General features: G+C 53.7%; 1 protein-coding gene across 1 annotated transcript; it reads right to left on the bottom strand.

The window, feature by feature from the left end:
* Positions 1-290: 290 nt before the first annotated feature.
* Positions 291-12,824, bottom strand: CAPN11 (calpain 11). Its single transcript, XM_060163926.1, has 21 exons — positions 12,597-12,824; positions 12,168-12,237; positions 10,157-10,411; positions 8,963-9,116; positions 8,592-8,760; positions 6,993-7,076; positions 6,818-6,903; positions 6,499-6,573; positions 6,071-6,231; positions 5,753-5,922; positions 3,398-3,409; positions 2,896-3,107; positions 2,564-2,603; positions 2,398-2,466; positions 2,255-2,312; positions 2,065-2,129; positions 1,718-1,786; positions 1,219-1,297; positions 1,005-1,121; positions 475-533; positions 291-327 (listed from the first exon to the last, which is right to left on the bottom strand). Exons 1-21 carry the CDS (start codon positions 12,822-12,824, stop codon positions 301-303), a joined length of 2,259 nt encoding a protein of 752 aa, XP_060019909.1. The 3' UTR covers positions 291-300.
* Between the last annotated feature and the right edge of the window lie 9,376 nt (positions 12,825-22,200).

Genomic DNA, 22,200 nt, shown 5'->3' with positions numbered 1-22,200 from the left:
GTGGACAGCCTCCCCAGCCGGGGACACCGCAGAAGTGTCACTTAATCTTTAGTGAAATGTACTCAGAGAGGAAGGGAGACTGTGGGGGAAAAACACTTTGCGCTGGGAGGGTGGGCCTGGAGGTCCTGCTGCTGGAATAAGCACGGCATCTCGGCCGTTTCCATCAGCAGAGACCGCAAAGTTGAGCGCCACAAGGAGCATCCCGGCCCCCAGGCCAGAACCCGGCGGCGGGGTGGTGGTGGGGCGGGGCGGGGCAGGGGGCGGGGCCGATGGCGGTAGGAAGCCAGGGTCCTGCAGTGACTAACCCCACATGGTTATCTGCAGCCACTGTGGGGCAAGAAGAACATCAGAGGATGGGTGAGGTGGTGGTGGGGCATGACGTCTGGGGAAAGGGAAGGGCCAGTGGAGCCGCGGGGGTGGGGGTGGGTGCCTGAGTACTGGCTGAGTAAGGCTGGGTACATCCTTTCCATGTACCTGGTTCAGGTTCAAGCAAATCTGGCCAGTATTGTTAGGGTCCATGGTTAGAAAGTACGCTGTTTCAAGGAGGAGACAAGGGAGAAGGGTTGGGAGCTGAGTCAGTGGTCTGCAAGACCCCTTCCCGACTAGGGAGGATGTCAGAAAGGGTGTAAGAAGCCGTTCCTTCCCTCTTCCCAGCCGAACCCCCAGCCCAGCAGGGAATTAATGGTAAGGACTCCTACAGCCTTGCTCTGAACCAGGGCCTGTTCTGAGTGCTCTCCAAATACTATCTCATTTAATCTCCGCCTCCATTCTATGCAGGCTGTACTGTTACCTATATTTATAGGTAAGGCAACAGAGGCACAGAGAGATAAAGTGACTTGCTCAAGGCAACAGAGCCAGCAAGTGGTGGAGCTGGGATCTGAGCCCAGATCATCTGTGCCAGGTGGAGGGGAATGGTTCTGGAGCAGTGCTCTTCGTGTGGGTATGTGGGAGAAGGCCGGCGGTCCCCTGGCCCAGGGTGGGGAGTGGGCAGGTGCCTGACTCACTGAACATGGCCTTCAGCCTCAGGAAACAGCTGATGAAGCTGTCAAAATCCATGATCATTTCGTCATTTGCATACCTGGCCACCAACACCTGTGTCACCTTGTTATTCAGTTTGATGCCTGGGAGAGAGAGGAGTGTGGAGGGGGAGAGTCCAGCCCTCTGACCGCCGCTGCCTCCCCCGTCCCTGCCCCAAAGCCCTCTCCTGCCCCTGGCCACCTGCTTTTTCAATTGCCAAGCGCATCTCATAGGAGTTCAAGGTGCCTGAGTGGTCCTGGTCACACTCTCGGAAGATGTCCTGAAGCGACAAGACAGATGTGGTAGGGCCCTGTGCATGGCACGGTGGCTGAAGTGATGAAATGCTTCACGACTGCTACCCAAGACCCCGGGGGCCCCCTACGCTGGCCCACCCGCTGAGCTCCAGTATTCCTATCACCTGGTGACTGTGGGGTTACTTCCTGGCACCCTGCCCGGGGCTCTCTGCCTGTATCCTTTACGCTGGCTGATACCTGGACTGTGCTGGTTATTGAATATTTTGACTAGTTAATACGCCAACACATCAACGGCTCCATCCTGTGGGGTGTGTGTGTGTGTGTGTGTGTGTGTGTGTGTGTGTCTAGTCAGGGGCTCCTGTTCCAGCTCCATCCTTACTAGTCCTCTTCCCTCCGGAGGACCTCTCTTTCTTACCTCCATAAACTGCCCCCTCAATGCCCTTTACCGTCCATTTCTTGATTTTTCTCCACAGGATCTGGAACTCCTGAAGCCCCAGTTTGCCAGAGCCATCTTTCTGGGAGGTAGTCAAGGATATAAGAGGAGGGTGGGGAGGGCATCCTGGGGGCTGGGAAGCAGAGGGACTCACCGAGGTAGGGCACAAGACCCAAGGGGCCTGTATGGTAACCATGGTAACAGCCGGAAGACCTGGCATCTTTTGTTACCCCAGCGCCTAATCCCCACCCGGAAGGAGGGCATGGCTGGTCAGAGATGGCCACCTTAGGGCCAGGCTCAGGGGTAGGGGGCTGGGGCAGGAGAGCACTGGACAGGACTGCCCACTGGACAGGAAGATACATCCAAGAGGTTGACCATACAGCGGCACACGTCCAGGCTGAAACCCTTGGTTTTGAGGTTTTTGACTGTGAGGGAGGGAAGGGGCAGGAAGAAGGAGAGGGATGAGCAGGGTGTGGTCGGGGTTTGGGGGGAGAGGTGGGGGGTGATTAAGGGTGGGGGGAAGGGTTGTGAGTGGGGATGGAAGACTCACCTTCGGAGAACACCTTGTTGAGCAGCTTCTGTAGCTCATATATGCCCACCTCCTTGTCCTAGGAAGGGGGACCGTAAACCCCGGCTCTGGCCCCTTCAGCCCCAAACCACCTCCTTTCAATCCCCCAGCCCTCTGCCTCTCACCTCTCCACCGGCCACTATGTGAAACAAACGTATGAAGTCCTGGTCTATGTCATTCTCAGAGATGTTCTCCTGGAGGGAAAGGAGTGGGAGACGGACACAGTCCAGAAAGTTCTTCCACACCCCTACATGCCGCCCCCAAATCCCACCCCCCACAGCCTCCCCTCACCTCTTGGAGAAGCTCAGCGATGTTGGCTTCATCCAGTTCCCTGGGCAGAGGTGGATGAAGGTTCGGAGTGAGCAGGGGTCAGGGAGACAGGGATTCCAGTGGGATGGTCAGGGAGGTCGTGTCGTGTGTCTGCAGCAATACGGAACGGGCTCCGTGCGATCTGGCTTCTGATTCTGGCTCTGCTACTACCTGGGACTTCCCTGCCTCATGCCTAAGTTTCCCTGACTGTACAATAGGGACGGGGGTGGGGGGACCCAGCTGACTGCCCCCTGAGCTTGAATCTTACAGCTCTGGGGCAGGTGGCCTTGGAGCAGTGAGGTGGGGCCCCTCACCAGGACTCGCTGTGCTTCTCCGTGAAGACCCGGAGCAGGAAGTCAGCATCCTTGTGCGGCTCAAGGGTGGAGGGAATGATGATGTATTCCCCCGGAGGCAGCCGGAGGTGGCTGCTGACCTCCCGTGAGTTGGTGAAGATCTCTGAGAAGCCCAGGTCCTGATACTTCACGAAGAAGTCCTTTTTCAAGTGGACGTCCTGGAGGTTCTGAAACTGTACGTGCCCTGGAGGTGGGTACAGGGCCCACAGGCGAGGGCAGGGAGGGAGGGACCCCCCACGGTGATGCCCGGCTGGGCAGGACTAGGGAGGGTCTGGACCCTGCCCATCTGGCAGGTAACCCCAGTGTGGTCGTTTCCTTCCCTGACCCTCACTCAGGGCCCAAGGGGGCTGGAACCCTGACCCAGTGGGCCCCAGAACCCTTCGCTGAATTCGACCCCTTGCCCATCCACATGCCAGGAGCGGGGTGGATGTCTGCCCAGGATCGAGCCCCACGTCTTCTGTACCTCCTTTGGGACCTGGGAAGGGAAGAGAGAGGAGGGTCAGATCCCCAGGATGGTGAAGGGGCTCAGGCCTGTGGAAGCCAGGGGGTGCTAAGGGCACTGGGATGCTGGTGGTGGGCAGGGGCGTGGGCTCTAAGAGCTAAAAGTCCCAGCGTTAATAACACTTCCGCTTTGAATCTAGAAAAATGGCACAGATGAACCAGTATGCAAGGCAGAAATAGAGACACAGACGTACAGAACAAACGTACGGACACCAAGGGGGGAAAGGGGTGGTGGTGGGATGAATTGGGAGATTGGGATTGACATATATACACTAATATGTATAAAATAGATAACTAACGAGAACGTACTGTATAGCACAGGGAACTCCACTTTGCTGTACAGTAGAAACTAACACAACATTGTAAAACAACTACACCCCAATAAAAAACAATAACCCTTCTGCTTTGGATGGCAAAGTACGGTTTACACAAAGTTTTGCCAAGGGGAGATTTTTGCCACTGCAGGTTAAGGATGGGAAAGAGAACCCCCCAGAGGTGAGATAACTTGCCCAATCTCACACTGCTGAACAGTTGAAGAGCTGGGATAAAAAACTAGGAGAGCATTTTCCATGGAGCGCTCATGTCTTGCAGGAAGTTAATAGGAGATTATTGAAACCGAGGAATGAGCACATAGAAGTTTGTAAAAAGGTGAGATAAACCAAGATAAATAGGTTGCTCTCCTCCAGGGATGACCAGAACCTTTAATATACTGATGGCCCCGTGGAGCTCTGGGTTGGGGTAGAGAATACAGCCTTTCCGGGCAGGGCTGTGTCTAACCTTGGAAATGGCTTCAGGTGTGTCTGTTAACCTGGGGGACTCACAGCCTAGGAGGAGGGCAAGGCTTGTGTCTGCTTCTGTTCACGACTGAACCTCTGGAGACTGACTGGGGCCTGGCATGCAGTAGGCGCTCCGTGAATATCACTGACTATGTAAATAAATGGACAAACGGGCACCGTTTGGGAAATGCTTGTCAGGGGTTTCTCTTGGCCGGAGTCCATGCTCCCATGTGGGGAGGCTTGGGGGCCGTGGAGAAATCTCCGAGTGTGTGGGAACTGGTGTGAGTTAGGACAAGTGACCTCACCTCTCTGGCTCCCAATCTCCTTCCTCTTCATTAAATGCGTTACTATTCGAAAGGCCTTGGGAACAATGCCTGGCACAGAGGAAGTGCTCCCTAAGTGTTTTAGATTTTAAAAATCTGAAAAAGAAAACTGTCAGCCCTGCCTCAAAAGCGCAAAGCACCACTCCAGAAAGAGACAGGGCCGAGATGGGCAGCGAGGATTAAATTGGGAGATTGGGATTGACATATACACACTACTATATATAAAATAGATAACTAGGACTTCCCTGGTGGCACAGTGGTTAAGAATCCGCCTGCCAATGCAGGGGACATGGGTTCGAGCCCTGGTCCAGGAAGATCCCCACACGCCATGGAGCAACTAAGCCCGTGCGCCACAACAACAGAGCCCACGCTCTAGACCCCGCAGGCCACAACTACTGAGCCCGCGTGCCACAACTACTGAAGCCCACGTGCCTAGAGCCGGTGCGGCACAACAAGAGAAGCCACCCAATGAGAAGCCCACACACCGCAACGAAGAGTGGCCCCCCACTTGCCGCAACTAGAGAAAGCCACGCGCAGCAACGAAGACCCAATGCAGCCAAAAATACATAAATAAATAAATAAATTTTTAAAAAATTTTAAAAATAGATAACTAATAAGGACCTACTGGGAAAACTACTTAATACTCTGCAATGACCTATACGGGAAAAGAATCTTAAAAAAAAAAAAGTGGGGCTTCCCTGGTGGCGCAGTGGTTGAGAATCTGCCTGCCAATGCAGGGGACACGGGTTCGAGCCCTGGTCTGGGAAGATCCCACATGCTGCGGAGCAACTAGCCCCGTGAGCCACAATTACTGAGCCTGCGCATCTGGAGCCTGTGCTCCGCAACAGAGAAGCCGCGATAGTGAGAGGCCCGCGCACCGCGATGAAGAGTGGCCCCCGCTTGCCGCAACTAGAGGAAGCCCTCACACAGAAACGAAGAGCCAACACAGCCATAAATTAATTAATTAATTACTTTTTTTAAAAAAAGGTAAAATTCCTTAAAAAAAACCTGGATATATGTATAAGTACAACTGATAAACCTTGTAAATCAACTATATTCCAATTTAAAAAAAAAAGGAAAAAGGAAAGAGACAGGGGTGTGGAGGCAGTTGGAGGGTGTCCTGGTCCCGGGGCAGGTGGTGGGGTGGGGTGTGCAGTGGTCCCAGGGGTGAGGCCATGGGGAGAGCAAGAGTGGCTGGGGGACCAGCCGGGCACGCACGGAGTAGATGACAAAGCCGATGGTCTGCAGCTGGGCTCCCTGGGGCCGTGCCCGCCTCCAGTTCTTCTGCATCAGGGCCACCAGGCAGGTGCAGACGGCTTCGTCGTCCTCTGGGGCATCATCCTCCTCGGGGAGAGAGATCTTAAACTGTGGGTTGGTCCAGAATGTGTCTGTGGAGGAAGCAGGTCAGGATGGCCCTGCCCTTCCCAGGGTGGATGGGCTTCCCAGCCAAGTGCCCGCCTCCTCAACGGGGCCCAGGTGTGCGGTGAGTCAGTGGCCCAGCCCTTGCTCCCTGCTCCCCTGAGTCCCCTCGCCCACCAATGTAGCTCCGGCAGCCCCCTGCAGTGCTGCCCCTCCTCCAGCTGCCCTCGTAGAAGGTGGTGTGCCAACACCTCTTGTAGTCCCCACAAAGCGTGTCGGGTATCAGGTTGCAGATTTCCAGGAGGGTGAAGTTGTCCAGGAAATCTCCGTAGGACATCCTGTGGTGGAGGGGAGCGGCAAGAAGCCCGCGCGCCTAGAGCCCGTGCTCCACAACAAGAAGCCACCCAATGAGAAGCCCACGCACCGCAATGAAGAGTAGCCCCCCACTTGCCGCAACTAGATGGGCCAGAGCCCATCGGCAGCACACCCACACCTGTAGGCGACCCCCAGAGCCTCCCCATCCAAGGCACAGGTGGGACAGTGGCAGGAGAGATGAAGGGACTGGGTATGGGGACAGAAGGTGGTCCTTCTCAAGCGGCGCTGACCAGAACTCTCCGTCCTCCTTCCTGTGCAGCAGCTGCCTCTGGACGTCTGGGGCCACGTCTTCCCACTCCTTGGCACTGGAGCAGAGACAGGCAGTGGAGGGGCGGGGGGTTGGGAGGCACCTCGGTCCTCCCCCAGGGATGCCCTTACCCCTGAATGTCTGCCTACTGGGGGTCCTGGTTAGATGGAGAATCTAGAGGGGAAGGGCTCACACTGGGCGCAGGTGACCGGATGCCAGTCGGTCCCTCTGTGGCATGGCCTTGCTCGTGGGCCTGCTCTGTGCTCTGCCCCTCCCCCCAGAGGGCTGCTCTGGGCACCTACTTGTCACTCCAGGCTCCATTCCACTCAATCCGGCCCCAGGGATTCCGGACGCGAATCAGTGTTTCCATCCTGCCGCGGTACAGGACCTGGGTGGGTTGTGGGCGAAGGTTAGGAGTGTAGGGTCACAGAAGTCCTCCTCCTGTCCCTCTGGGTGGGGTGTAGTGGTCAGACTCACATCCTGAAGGCCGGTCACTGAGTAAGCATGTCCTTTCACCAGCATCCTTTCCGTCAATGACTCCAAGTCACTTTGGCTGTTGATCTACGCAGAACAGAGAGGAAGGAAAGGAACTCAAGGTCTGGTCAGAGGGATGGGGGCACCTGAAGTGAGGTGACAACTCTCTGGGTTCATTTTTTTTTTTTAATTAAACTTTGTATTTTCAAATGATTGTAGACTCGCACGCAGGTTTCTTTGTTTTTTGTTTGTTTTTTTTAGTTGTGGCATGGGGAATCTTTTAGTTGCAGCAGGCAGGATCTAGTTCCCTGACCAGGGGTTGAGCCCGGGCCCCTGCATTGGGAGCCCGGAGTCTTACCCACTGGACCACCAGGGAGCTCCCTCACATGCAGTTTTAAGAAATAATACAGAGAGATACGTGCACCCCATATCCAGTATCCCCCAGTGGTAACATCTTGCAAAACTATAGCACAATATCATGTTTTTTCTTTTTTGGCCGTGTCACGCAGCATGCAGGATCTTAGATTCCCAATGAGGGATCGAACACTTGCCCCCTGCAGTGGAAGTGCAGGGTCCTAACCACTGGACTGCCAGGGAATTCCCTATAGCACAATATCAAAACCAGGATGAAGATGTTGACACAGTTCGTCAGTCTTATACAGATGCCTCCACTTTTACTCGTACTCATTTGTGTATGTTTTATGCATTGTTATCATACATGTAGTTTTCTGCATCCACCACCATCATCACAATATAGAACATTTCCATCACCAGTAGCATCCCTGGTGTTGCCCTTTTTTATGCAACATCCACCTCTTATGACCCTCTTCCCTAACCTCTGACAACTCCTAATCTGTTCTCCATTTAAAAAAATTTTGTCATTTCAGGACTGTCATATAAATGGAATCATACAGTATGGAATCTTTCGGGATTGGCTTTTTCCATGCAGCATAATTTCTTTGAGATTCATCCAAGTTGTTTTGTGTGTCAATAGTTCATCTCTTCTTATTGCTGAGTAGTATCCCCTGGTATGTACGCACCTGTGCAACTATTCACCCTCTGAAAGACATCTAAGTTGTTTCCAGGTTCTGGTTATTATGAATAGAGCTGCTTTGAACACTTGGGTACAGGCTTTTGTGTGGACATAAGTCTTCATTTCTCTGGGATAAATGCCCAAGAATACAATTGCTGGGTCTTACAGTAGCACTCTGGGTTCATTTATTTATTTGAACAAATATGTGTTGGGTATCTATTGCATGCCAAGTACCATCTTAAGTCCCAGGACCCAGCAGTGAATGAGACAAATAAAGTCACTGTCTTCATGGAATATGAAAACTGTCTGGAGAAGATTTGTTGTGAATATACACGTCGATAAGTAAGACAGTTTCTGATCATGATAAATGTTGGGGAGAAAATCAAAACAAAGTAGAGAGGAAATGGGGGGCAGGAGTGGCTAATTTAGAAGGCTAGCCTGAGGAAGGGCCATTTGAACTAAAAGATGAATGAGAAGGAGCTAGTTATGCAGGCATTTGGAGAAAGAACTTTCTAGGTGAAAGCAACAGCAGGTGCAAAGGCCCTGAAGCAGGACCAAGCACGGCTTACTTCGATGGAGCACCCCATGAGGGATGATCGCTCTATGGCCTTTCTAAGCATCCTCAGCAGGTTCGGAGGGGGCTTCCGGAGTTGGAAGCTCTGGGTCACGCCCCCCGTGAAGTCCTCAAAGCCCTCCACCGTGTTGCCCCCTGACAGGGCTTCATAGGATCCGTTCAGCCTGTGGGCACAGAGAGGGCACCGTCTGGGCTCTGGGATGCAGTTGTGAGCTTGGCCCTCAGAGGGTGAGGTGAGGGAAGGGACGGATGCCCTGCCGTCCCCCTGCCTCTTCCCCTGATTCCAGTTGCTCCCCTACCCCCCGTCACTGCCGACTGTCAGAGCAAGCTTGGAGGCCAGGCAAATCGCCAGGCTGGGGCACTCACTTGGCGTACGCCTTCTCCAGCAGGGCACTCCAGAACTCGGTGCGCTCGGCTGAATGCACGAACACCAGCTTGCCATTCTTTGTGGGCAGCCGGTCATCCACCACCACGTCCATCCACTGCCCAAACTGCCAAATCTGCGGGCGGCAAGGTGGGTCTCAGCGGGGCGTGGGGCATCTGTATGCCCCAGGCCCCCTTCCGAACTCAGACACACATACATGCGCGCACGCGCGCGCGCGCGCACATCCCCCCTCCCTTCTTGCATGAAGACTCTGTTACACGAGCGCCTCCTGGTGTCAGGTTCAGTGACACACCAGTAACAGAGGGCCCCCCACCCCTCCGCCGCCGCCGCCGCCGCCGCCGCCAAAGAAAGGCAGTGAAAGGCCTGAACCTCCCCCCAGCCTCACCTCCAGGTTCTGCCATGGCCTCCAGAGGAACCCACCCACCTTTTGACCTTGGCTGGACTTTTAGGACTTCTGAGGTCTTAAAAACTCTTGTGACTTTCAGAAATATTTTTATGACATGAGGAATTTGTCCACATGTTGAATTATTTGAAGAGCAGATTACAAAAATTACATGACAGAGACTCCCAATGTCATATGCGCACATGCACATACACACACGTATACGTGCATATACATATGTGAGTGTATCTACCGAGAGAAAGACAGAGACAGAGACAGAGAGCAGGAGGAAGAGGAGGAGGAGAATGAATCACAAACTGATAACAACTATTTCCTTTGGGGGCTTTAAAAAATTAGATTAGGGCTTCTCTGGTGGCGCAGTGGTTGAGAGTCCGCCTGCCGATACAGGGGACACGGGTTCGTGCCCTGGTCCGGGAAGATCCCACATGCCGCGGAGCGGCTGGGTCCGTGAGCCATGGCCGCTGAGCCTGCGTGTCCGGAGCCTGTGCTCCGCAACGGGAGAGGCCACAACGGTGAGAGGCCCGCGCACCGCCAAAAAAAAAAAAAAATTAGCTTACACAATTTCTTTAGTGAGAGGATATTTCTCTGATAATTAGACAAAAATCCACCCTAATAAATGTTGTTTTTTTCAAAAAGGAAAGAAAAAAGGTAAACTTCAAAGCATGTACTAATTCTTTCTCTCTCTCTCTCTCTCTCACACACACACACACACCCCTCATACACAAATCAACTCTGGCTTTCAAATCGCCCTTCACCTGAAAATGGAAGATACCAGCATAGTTTTTCTTGAAGCTCTGCCCCCTGGGCACCACGCGGTACAGCAGTTCGGGGTACACCGTAAGGGAGCCAATGGCAGCCAGCAGCCAGCAGTCCCCTGGAAAGACAGAAGGGCTCCCCGTTTGAGCACTCCCATGTGTGTGGGTCCCAGAGTCCAAGCCCCAGAAGATCAGGAGCTGCTCTGTGGCCCCCTCCCCGATGTCCTCCCACTGCAGAAGGGCCAGCTCTGGGGGTGAGTTCTCCACCTTTCCTGTGAGGCGAGAGACTCACAAATCAGAGCCAGACGTTTTTGTTCTGGGATTTGGGGAGAAGGTGTTTTTGGCCTTGGTCTTACTCCTCCCTCTGGGACCTGCCATCTTTGGGGGACAGCCAATCGTCTCCTGTCCCTTGAACAAGGCCGATCCCCTTCCCCATGGCCCCCCACCTCTACCCCATGATTACAGTGGTGTGGTGACCAAGACGGCTCTCCTTGTTGTCAGCCCCGTAATACTAGAGACCCAAGGGGCTCAGTCTGTACCCTCACTGGGACACAGGGGCAGGATTCTTGGGCTGAGGTCACCTGTTGCCATCTCTCCTGGGGAATCTCAGACCATGGGTGGGGCTTGGGGCAGGGTGGTGCCCTGAGGGGGTACATGGGCCAGGCTGCGGCTGAGGGCACTGGCAAAGCTTCTGTGATTACCAAGGCCTTCTGGCTGCCTGAGGAACACTTGGAGGGGGGTAGAAGGGGGGAGAGGAATGTTAAGGACACTCTCGTCACCATCGTGGAAAGGGCCCCTAGGGAGAAGCAATTTTTCCTCCGGTAACCCTGGGCCCTCCAGCTCAGTGAGCCCCAGCGGCAGCTGTGGGACCTGCTGTCTCCTTGGCCTCTGCCCTACCCACACCCTGTCCTCTTCTCTGCCACAAATGGGACACAATTCAGCCCAGAGGAAGCCCACCCTGGCCTTCTTCCTTAAGATGCAATGAGGGGTTTGGAGGAAACCGGGGAATAGGACCAGGCTTAGGGAGGAAGTTCTCTCTGGGGGCTGTCCGTGGCAGCTTGCGGGAGATTGGCCGCTCCTTTACCTGATACCCCAGACTTGAGGAAGTCGTGTCACTTGCAGTGGTTAGCGGAAGCCTAATTCCCCTCTCCTTGACCTTAGGCCGGATTGCGAGCTTGCTTTTTTTTTTTTTTTTGCGGTATGCGGGCCTCTCACTGTTGTGGCCTCTCCCGCTGCAGAGCACAGGCTCCGGACGTGCAGGCTCAGCGGCCATGGCTCACGGGCCCAGCCGCTCCGCGGCATGTGGGATCTTCCCAGACCGGGGCACGAACCCGTGTCCCCTGCATCGGCAGGTGGACTCTCAACCACTGCACCACCAGGGAAGCCCGCGAGCTTGCTTTTAACAGCAGAACATGGGGAAGTTACCGCCTGCTTCTCCTGAGACCAGGTGGTGAAGGCATTCGGGCTTCCTCCTTGTTCTCTCTCTCTCTCTCTCTCTCTCTCTCTCTCTCTCTCTCTCTCTCTCTCTCTCTCTCTCTCTCTCTCTCTCTCTCTCTCTCTCTCTCTCTCTCTCTCGGGCCGCTCACTCAGTGGGAGGCCAGCTACCACGTGTGGACACTTAAGCGTCCTACGGAGAAGCTCATGTGGCAAGGACCTGGGGCCACCTGCCACGTGAGTGCACCATCTTGGAAGGGAATCCTTCAGCTCCTGTGGCACCTCATGAGAAACCCTGAGCCAGACCAACCAGGCTATGCTGCTTCCTAATTCCTGCCCCGGAGAAACTGTGAGATGATAGGTGTTTGTTGTTGCTTTCAGTCACTGACTCTTGGAGCAACTGATAACTAATACAGCACCCTGCTTACTCCCAGACCCAGATGGCAGCAGGTAGGGGTGGAATCCGGATTAGGGGAGGAAAAGGGACACAGAAGAGCTGTCTGAACCCAGGGCTCCCAGTCCCCCAGCCTCAGGAGACACCCTGGCACTCTCCCAATTCACCCCCTGCCCCCAACTTTCCTGCCCCCCACTCACCGAGCACCCCCTGGCAGATGTCAGTCGGGCTGACCCCATTCACAATGAATTGAGGATTGCTTGTGATTTGCTGCAATGAAGGAATAAAAGTTTCAGAGAGCCCAGGACACCCCCCTCCCAAGCTCCCTCCCACTTCCCTGGGGAATGCTGCTGTCTCTTGGAGTTCTAGGGGAAACATGGATGGGGGCACGGCAGGGGGATCTTGGCCTAATTGTAGGCTGGGATGGCAAAGGTCAGTGAGTGACCTTCCCAGGGGTTTTCTGAGAGGTTTTACTTAAGCCTGTCCCGAACCGTCCCCTGCCTTGATGGAAATGGAGTCTAGTACAGAGCCAAGATAGGGCGGTGGGGGATTGGAGATTATCCAAGTGACTGGGACGTCACTACTACCCCCACCCCCCATGAGTCCATGCCTCCCTTCCCAGTGCCCACACGGGGCCGCTGCCAGCTGATGTTCTGCACGTGTTTGGAATTGGGGCCCAGTTCCTTGAAGCCCAGTGAGCTGGGTTCAGCAGGGAAAAAGGGGTCCTTGAACAGCTGCCCCTTCCGTAGGCAGAGTGCTCGCAGCTCCTCAAAGCTCTGGTTGTTGTAGTTCTGGGCGTTGTGGTGCTGGCCCATGCCCTTGGCCTTGAGTCGGTTCTGGCTTATGTGAGCCGCCATCCCCTTGTTGGTGAAAACGGTCTCCGCTGAATAATAAAAAGACAAATAACCTAATCAAAAAATGGACAAAGGATCTGAATAGGTGTTTTTCTGAAGAAGATACACAAGTGACCAATAATCACATGAAAAACTGCTCCACATCCTTCGTCAACAGACAAATGTAAATCCAGGTCACAATGAGATACTACTTCACATTCACTAGGATGGCTCTAATCCAAAAGACTGGTAATAACAAGTGCTGGCGAGGGTGTGGAGAAATTGGAGCCCTCGGGCACTGCTGGTGGGGATGTAAAAGGGTGCAGCCACTTTGGAAAACAGTCTGGCAGTCCCTAAGTTAAACACAGAATTACCATATGATCCAGCAATTTCACCTCTAGGTATATATACTCAAGAGAAATGAAAATATATGTCCATACAAAAAATTCTGCACAGGGCTTCCCTGGTGGTGCAGTGGTTGAGAGTCTGCCTGCTGATGCAGGGGACACAGCTTTGTGCCCCGGTCCAGGAAGATCCCACATGCCGCGGAGCGGCTGAGCCTGCGCATCCGGAGCCTGTGCTCCTCAACGGGAGAGGCCACAACAGTGAGAGGCCCGCGTACAGCAACAACAACAACAACAACAACAACAAAATTCTGCACAAATGTTTATAGCAGCAGCAACACTCGCAATAGCCGGAAAGTGGAGAAAACCCCAAATGCCCATCAGCTGATGAATGGACAAGCAAAATGAGGAATACACGTACAGCGGAATATTACTCACCAATAAAAAGAAATGAAGTACTGAGACATGTTACGACATGGATGAACCTTGAAAACATTATGCTAAGTGAAGACAGCAGTCACAAAGGATCACATGTTGTATGATTTCGATTATGTAAAATGCCCCAAACAGGCCAATCTATATAGAGACAGGAAGTATAATCGTGGTTGCCTAGTGCTTAGAGGGCTGGGGGATTGGAAGTTGATAGTGAAAGGGTACGGGGTTTCTTCTGCGGGAGAATGAAAAGGTTCTAAAGTCGATTCTGGTGATGGTTGCACAACTCCGTGAATGTACTGAAAACCACTGATTGTGCACTTTAAATGGGTGAATTGTATGGTATGTGAGTCATAGCTCAATAAAGCTGTTTAAAAAAAGTGACCTCCAGACCATGCAAACAGACACTGCCTTTTGGGGAGAGTGGAAATAATGGAGTGCAGCGGGCAGGAGGGCAGAGGGGAAGGGGCTGCTCGCGGGGGAGGGTCCAGTTAGGGAATGGCCCAGTGGGTGGGGTGGCTGGGTCTCTGAGAGGAAAAGTCAGGCCGGCTGACAGGTCCTGAGTCAGCTGGCAGCTGGGAACCCAGGATCCCTCCTCCCCCAGAGGGACTGCAACCTCTTACACCCTTCCTGAGTATGCCTGCCCACGCCTGTCAGCCCTCTGTGGGACTGACTCCCCACTGCCACCAGCAGGGGACCCAGGAGGAGAGCGTGGAGGAGGGGCGAGAAGAGCGGAGGTCCACTCTGAATCTCCAGTCCTACCCCACCCAGGCACCCGGGGCCTGCGTCCCCCCATCTCCCCACATTCTCAGCTGCCTCTGGAATAAGGAAGTGCTTGAGGGAAGGGAGGAAGGATGTGGTCTAAGTTAAAAAGAGCCCAGTTGGGCCCAGGGTGTGGGAGGAATCCAGAGTGAGGAAAAGAAGGGGGGCAGCTGCAGAGGGGGGAGCAGGGGGTCTCAGTTACGCTTCCTCCCTCGAGCGGACAGGCGAGAAGAGTTAGAACAGCAGAGATAACAGTCCTGAGCGCCTGCTCTGTGCAGGGCCCCGAGAGAGGGCCACGCGGTGCCCACGGTGACCGGAACAGGAAGCCTGAGCCCGGAGGTCGGTAGTGGGTCGAAGGTCACAGAGTGAGGGCTGGGGTGGACTAAGCCTGACCGCAGACCCCAGATCGGGCTTGTGACCTTCACCCTACGCTGCCCTGGAAGGAGGTGCCTCTCCACCATGGGAAGGCCTGGGGACCCAGAGCCATCTCCCCATCCTAGTCAACTAAGGAGGTCACGGGCCATGTGTAGCTCAGCTTATCTGATACCCCCTTACCCTTCCCATTACCCAAGCAAGCAAACCCATTCTCCCGTCCCTCACCAGCATCTCCTGGGACTTCTCTGGGTCCAGGAATGGCTCCCGTTCCCTCCACTTATTAGCCTGACAAACCCACACAGGTTGCCACGCACCAGCCCAGTGCCTTGGAGCACAGGCTGCCTTTGTTCTTCAGCTGCATTGACTGTTCCTGCCCTGGTGCCTCTGTTTGGAATCATTCCTCATCCCACACACACATCTGTCCACTGGGAAAGTCCTGGCTCAATGCCACCGGCTCGGTGAAGGCTCCCCTGACGCCTGGGCAGAGTCGGGGCTGCCCTGGTGTCCAACACTCTCCTTTATTATGACACCCATCCCTGCCTGGCCTGTCTGTCCCCGCCCCCCAACCGAGGTGATGAGCTCTCAAGGGTGGAGGTGGTGTCCCCTGTCCACTGCTGGGTTCCCTCAGTCTTACACTGCACCTGACCCAGCAGGGGCTCAGAAACGCTTTCAGGGGATGAATGAGTGACTGTCTGCTTTGCAGACAGTAGTAATTTTTCATCTATGTTTGCAAATCTATGTTTTCTCTCTCCTGCCCCGCTCCCCAACTCCCTGTTCCACTCTAGCTCCACATGTATTTTGTTTACTGGTTGCCTCCCTCATAGAATGAATGCTCACGCAGGCAGGGATTTTGGTCTGTTTTGTTTGCTGCTGTATTCCTGCTGCTGTATTGTGTACATAGTAGGTGATCAATAAATATTTTGGGGCTTCCCTGGTGGCGCAGTGGTTGAGAGTCCGCCTGCCGATGCAGGGGACGTGGGTTCGTGCCCCGGTCCGGGAGGATCCCACATGCCGCAGAGCGGCTGGGCCCGTGAGCCATGGCCGCTGAGCCTGTGCGTCCGGAGCCTGTGCTCCGCAACGGGAGAGGCCACAACAGTGAGAGGCCCGCGTACTGCAAAAAAAAAAAAAAAAAAAGTATATATATATTGAAGGATGTTCTTGGCAGCTTCCGTAGGGAGGAGGTCGGTGTATCTCAGTTTCTCCCACAGGAAGAGGGTCCAATAACAATCTGTGAAACGAATGGGTGGGCGTGTGGTTCATCCCTGGGACACCCCCATCCATTAGGGGGAGCCCCCTAGCAGGTGCCCAGTAAATGGTGGGACCTGCAGACTCCAGTCCAGCACTGTCCACAGGCCATGTTTGGGCTGGGGACCAAAAAGGGCCCAGCTTAGCACAGGAAAGCCAGAGTGTTGGTGCAGGGAATGACAAAGGTCTTGGCTACAGCAGAGAGGTCTCTCTGGGGTCCCTTGGGGTCCCTGAGGCCTGGAGGCTTCTGGCCCCCACTAAGAAAATTTCATTGGCTGTAAGGATTAGGGTGAGTTTGCTGAAGAAAAACTTGGAATCCTGTCCTTTGCTTCTTCCATTAAGCCTGTGGCTTGTGGTGAGAAGATAGTAGGAATCCTCCCTCAGTTATGAAAGTAACTAGCACTTACACAGCATTTGTAAAAGTAATAATAATTAACAGAGTTTGAGGACTCAGCGCATGCCTGCATGGCTCTAAACACTTTATGTGCCTTAACTCATTGAATCCTCACAACAGCCCTGTTAGTTAGGTTTATTATTATCGTCTCCCTGCTTCAGAGGGAGAAACTGAGGCACACAGGCTGAACTTCCTCAAGGCTGCACACCTGGCTGGCAGCAGAGTCAGGGTCACACCTAGGCAGGCTGGTCCATGCTCTCACCCATTGCCCTTACTGCCTTTCAGGGAGGGAGCCTCGGTAGAGGGGCAGAGGCTGTGCTGGAGAGAAGGACAAATGGTCAGCAGGTCTGGGGCCAGCCCTTCTTCCATCTTACTACAGCCTCTAGGTGGCCTTTCTTAAGCTCCTTCCCTGGGCTGGGAGGAGAGGTTGAGGATGGTGTTGGAAAAGGGGTCAGGAGGTAGCTTATTTCTCTTTAGCAGAGCTAGTGCCCTGGGCTGCACCAAGCCAGAGTGGGTAGCTGTGTGACCTTGGGCAAGTTGCTTTACATCTCTGAGCCTCGGTTTCCTCATTTGCATGAAGAGGTTGCTATATCCTATCTTGAAATATGTATCAGGATTAAATAATGCAACATACATGAAAAAGACAGGTGTTCCATAGGTGCTCAGACAATGTTAGTTGTCTTCTCCCCCCTGATCTGGCTGGTCAACTAATTAGTATTTATTGAGCTCCTAGCAGGATCACATAACCCCCAGCATACCCCTCTGTCACAGGACTTAATGAGCATAAGGACAGGGTCCTGAGAGGAAGGACAAAGAACATCCCTAAGAGAGAAGAGAATCCAGAACTTGTTTTGTTTCACTGCTGGGTCCTCACCCCATGTTGCCAGCCGACCCAGGGCCCGCCCAGAGAAGGTAAGTCAGCGGTTCTCACCGAGGGGTGGGGGGTGATCGCATCCCCAGGGAACACTTGGCGATGTCTGGAGACATTTTTCATTGTCCTAACGGGACTGGGGTGTGGGAGCTACTGGCATCCAGTGGGTAGAGGCCGGGACGCTGCTAAACATCCCACAGTGCACAGGACAGACCTTACAACAAAGAATTATCCTGCCCCCAAATGTCAAGAGTGTGGAGGGTGAGAAACCTGGACTAAGTGAATGGCCCAAGACCCCGCACGGTGAGGGAACCCTCCGTGCCCTTCCACCATGGGGCTGCCCTCTGCCCGGCTGCCCCCAGGAGTGAACATGCCGAGCTCTCCAGGGGTTCTGGAAGGACCACAGAAAGTGCTGGTGTCTAAGAAAATCGGAGAACATCTGAGGGCAGACCAAGGCAGGCGATGAGGGTTAAATGTCACCTCCCTCATGTTCCGGGAGCCGTCCGTCCCCGGACCATCACCCAGCTGAGGAGTGATTGCTCACTGTCCTGACTCCAAACCTGCCTAAGGTCCTGCATGCTCCGTCGGCCGGGTCTGCGCTTCTGACTCAGTGGCTGGCAGGGAGGACTCACACACACACACACACACACACACACACACACACACACACACACACACACACACACACACACACACACACACACACACACACACACACACACACACACACATTCACCACAGTTATCTCCCAGAATGTCTCAGGGCCAGGGGCATGGGCAAGCTGAGACAGACAGACAGACAAGGCTGGCTGTGGGAAGGACAGGCAGGTTACTAGAGTAATATGTGAAAACAAGGTGTGAATGTATAGGACGATTTTTGGACAAGACAGGGCGTGCCTTGTCTTCCCCCATCAGACTGGGGACCTGTAGATTTAGGGACAGGTTAATTTCCAGAGCAGAGAGCGAACAAAGATGTTGTCTAGACCGGGCTTGGGGCCTCCCCTTCGGCCTGCACTTCCCAAGAAGCCTGGAGGCTGGGCCTAGGGTGCCCCTTATTTCTCTAACAGCCACCGCCATGGCCACGGGGGCTTCCTTCACACAAGCCTGTTTCCCAGGGGGCTGTGACAGTGCGGTGGCTGGTCCCTCTCCTCTCCCCGACTCCAAATTCTCAGTGGTGACGAGGTTGGGCTCCTGCAGGTCTGACCATCCGTGGCCCTTTCTTTCCCAAACCAGCTGAGGAAGAGGCCTAGCTCCTGCGCCTCAGGAGCACCTGGTCTGATGGAGGAGTCACCCTCAAGGGGACACAGCCCCTTCCCTGGGGGGAGGTCCTAGTCTGCCAGGGACAGGAGTGGGACAAACCCCATCAACGCCTACCTGGGGAGTGCAGCATGCTGGTGGCTCGCATGGTGCTTGACAGTTGAAGGTTCTGGGGGGAGGGGCCGGAGGACTCCCACCCCCACCCAGAACTCTCCAACTGCAGTGGGATTCCTAGGTCAGTGGCACCTTTTTTTTGTTTTTTTCTGTGGTACGTGGGCCTCTCACTGTTGTGGCCTCTCCCGTTGCGGAGCACAGGCTCCGGATGTGCAGGCTCAGCGGTCATGGCTCACGGGCCCAGCTGCTCCGCGGCATGTGGGATCTTCCCAGACCGGGGACTCTCAACCACTGTGCCACCAGGGACGCCCCAGTGGCACGTTTTTGTTTTTGTTTTTTAATTTATTTATTATTGTTGGCTGCGTTGGGTCTTCGTTGCTGTACGTGAGCTTTCTCTAGTTGTGGCGAGCAGGGGCTACGCTTCGTTGTGGTGCGCCGGCTTCTCACTGCAGTGGCTTCTCTTGTTGCGGAGCACGGGCTCTAGGCGTGCGGGCTTCAGTAGTTGTGGCTCGCGGGCTTCGCTGCTCTGCCACACATGGGATCTTCCCGGACCAGGGCTCGAACCTGTGTCCCCTGCATTGGCAGGCAGATTCTTAACCACTGCGCCACCAGGGAAGTCCAGTGGCACGTTTTTAACAGCTGCCTCCTTCCCACTTGTCCTCCCACAAGCTGGTGCTGTCGCTAAGCTGGCCCCTTCCATCTGCCTGGTCCCCACCCACCAGTCCAAGGGCCATCTCCCTGTGGGGACAGGAGACCCAGCACCCGCACTCTGGAGGTCACCACGAGGCTGGCTGTCCTCACCGTATCATCCCGTCAGGATAAGACTGAGACCCTCTTCTTCCGCCCAGGGTTGCCAGGAAGGGGCTGTCTCTGACACCCCAACCAGACCTCTTTATCTTGAGAGCCTCCTCGTTTCCAGAAGCCACTGATATGGCGTTCTTCCTGTGCATCTCTGTGTCTTCACATGGCCTTCTCTGTGTCTGTCTCCTATTCTTATAAAGACACCAGTTGTATTGGATTAGGGACCCACCCTTTTCCAGCATGACCCTATCTTTTTAAAAAATTTTAATTTATTTTTTATACAGCAGGTTCTTATTAGTTATCCATTTTATACATATTAGTGTATATATGTGAATCCCAGTCACCCAATTCATCACACACACACACACACACACACACACACACACACACACACCCCAATGGCTTTCCCCGCTTGGTGTCCATATGTTTGTTCTCTATATCTGTGTCTCAATTTCTGCCCTGCAAACCGGTTCATCTGTACCATTTTTCTAGGTTCCACATATATGCGTTAATATACGATATTTGTTTTTCTCTTTCTGACTTACGGCGCTCTGTATGACAGTCTCTAGATCCATCCATGTCTCTACAAATGACCCAATTTTGTTCCTTTTTATGACTAATATTTCATTGTATATATGTACATCTTCTTTATCCATTCGTCTGTCGAGGGGCATTTCAGTTGCTTCCATGACCTGGCTATTGTAAATAGTGCTGCAATGAACATTGGGGTGCATGTATCTTTTTGAATTATGGTTTCTCTGGGTATATGCCCAGTAGTGGGACCAGCATGACCCTATCTTATTAGTTCTGCAATGACCCTATTTCCAAACGAAGGCACATGCGGAGGTATTGGGGATTAGGATTTCAACAAATCTTTTTGGGGGATGCAATTCAACCCACCACATTCTTCTTGGCATGGTTAGGCCACTGGCATGCCTCAGAGCAGGTGATGGGGGTGTTTCTGGCTGAACTCCATGACCCTGGGGGAAGGTGTCTGGTACCACACCAGTCATTTTGGCCTAACTGTGGGCCTTTGAGTCATCAGTCTCCATGTCAACTTTCTCAGCTGAACACTAAAATGTTTGAATGAGGCAAGGTGTCCTGCCTTTAAGCTCCCATAACATCCTAAGATTTTTTTCACCCTGTCCTAGCTCCACTGTGTACAGGTTGCGTTACCTGGGGCAAGAGACATCTCGGCCATGGGCCTCACGCTTCTCATCTATGAATTTGCAATAGGGACCTCTGAGGACTCCATTACAGGCCCATCTCATTGTATTGTGCTTCGAAGACATTGCATTTTTTACAAATTGAAGGTTTGTGGCAACTCTGTTTCAATCAAGCAAGCCTACCGGGGCCATATTTCCAACAGCATTTGCTCACCTTGTGTCTTTGGGTCACATTTTAGTATTTAGAACTTACCACCAGCAAAAAGATGACACCTTGCTGAAGTCTCAGATGATGGCTAGCATATTTTGCAATAAAGTATTCTTAAATTAAGGTATGTACATTTTTTGAGACATAACGCTATTGCACATGAATAGACTACAGTGTAAACGTAACTTTTATGTGCGCTGGGAACCCCCAAAATTCGTCTGACTTGCTTTATTGCGATATTTGCTTTATTGTGGTGGGCCTGGAACAGAAACCCCAGCATCTCTGCGGTCTGCCTGTAGTTCACTCATAGAAAGTGCTAAGAACAGTGCTGGCCCTGGTGAGCACTCCCATCTCTGTCTGGCTTGTCGTGCGCTCGGCTGTGGGTGCCCAGGAGGCAGCCTTGCTCCTCACTGGGTCACCGGTGCACAGTAGGTCCTCAGGATGGTTTGACGGAGGGATCAAGGGTGAGACTGCTGTTTGTGGCCTCCGGGGACTGCTGTGTGTGCTCCCTGCTGGAAACTCAGCCAATTTCTGCCCATCCACCGGCTGGCTCTCTGCTCCCCGGCCCTTAGCTCGGCAGCAACTCCAGCCCTGGGACTTCGGGATGCCTGCCCCCTGCGGTCCACATTTCCCAAGACTGCGGATCTGACACACAGGACATCCGGGTGATTTTTATCAGGCTTTTCTGTTTGCTGGCCCCACTGTTGGCCGTTTCTTGCCGACCGTCTGCAGGCCTTTGGGGTACCTGCTTCTTCCTCCTTCTCCGCCTCCTCTGAGTCTCCTCTCCCTTCTGGGAGTTCTTTGACTCTCTTTCTTGTTTTCTGCAGTGGGCGGTGGGTGGCAGGTGGGCAGGAGGATGCTCCAGGGCCTTAGGGGGTCACCTGGTCATGCTCCCTGAGTTTACTGATACGGAAACAGGTCCAGAGAGGAGAGGTGGCTCCCCTGGGGATGCACAGCAAGCGGGCGGCAGAACCAGGACTGGAGTCCAGGTCGTCTGGCTCCTGTTATACACGCTGTATACTCTGTGGGCCTCTGGAGGGTGGGCTACAATGGTCACAGGAAATTTCTTAGAAAGTGAATTTGAGTTGGATGTTAGAGGATGGATCAGACTTGAACTGGAGGGTCTAGAGACCCTCCCTTTCCAGTCTCCCTCCCTCTCCAGTCTCCCTCAGGAGAACCTCTCCGAGATCCCTCCCAGGCTGGTATCCTTGGGCAAACCCCATACCCCCCCTGAGCCTGTGTCCTCACTCATACAAAGAGGAAAACCACACCTGCCTTGTAGGTACTATTAATGAGCATAGTATTAATTACAGTTGACGTTCATGGGGTGTTTACCATGTGCTGGGCACTGGGCCAAGTGAGCACTAGACATATATTATCTCATGTAACTCTCACAGCAAACCCACGCCTGACATCACAGACAGCTCTGAGG

This window comes from Lagenorhynchus albirostris, chromosome 10, assembly GCF_949774975.1.
Source record: "Lagenorhynchus albirostris chromosome 10, mLagAlb1.1, whole genome shotgun sequence".
Taxonomy (NCBI): Eukaryota; Metazoa; Chordata; class Mammalia; order Artiodactyla; family Delphinidae; genus Lagenorhynchus; species Lagenorhynchus albirostris.
The sequence above is the reverse complement of the archived record's forward strand: the minus strand, read 5'-3'. Positions and strand labels throughout refer to the sequence as shown.

Bases quoted from the DNA above. Each gene is read 5' to 3' on its own strand.
- CAPN11 (XM_060163926.1), bottom strand. From the start codon at position 12,824: ATGGCGGCTCACATAAGCCAGAACCGACTCAAGGCCAAGGGCATGGGC. The intron at 5,923-6,070 runs GTGGGCGAGGGG...CTTCCTCCACAG, and splicing joins GGGCTGCCGGAGCTACATTG to ACACATTCTGGACCAACCCA. The intron at 2,130-2,254 runs GTGAGTCTTCCA...CCTCCCTCACAG, and splicing joins CAACAAGGTGTTCTCCGAAG to TCAAAAACCTCAAAACCAAG.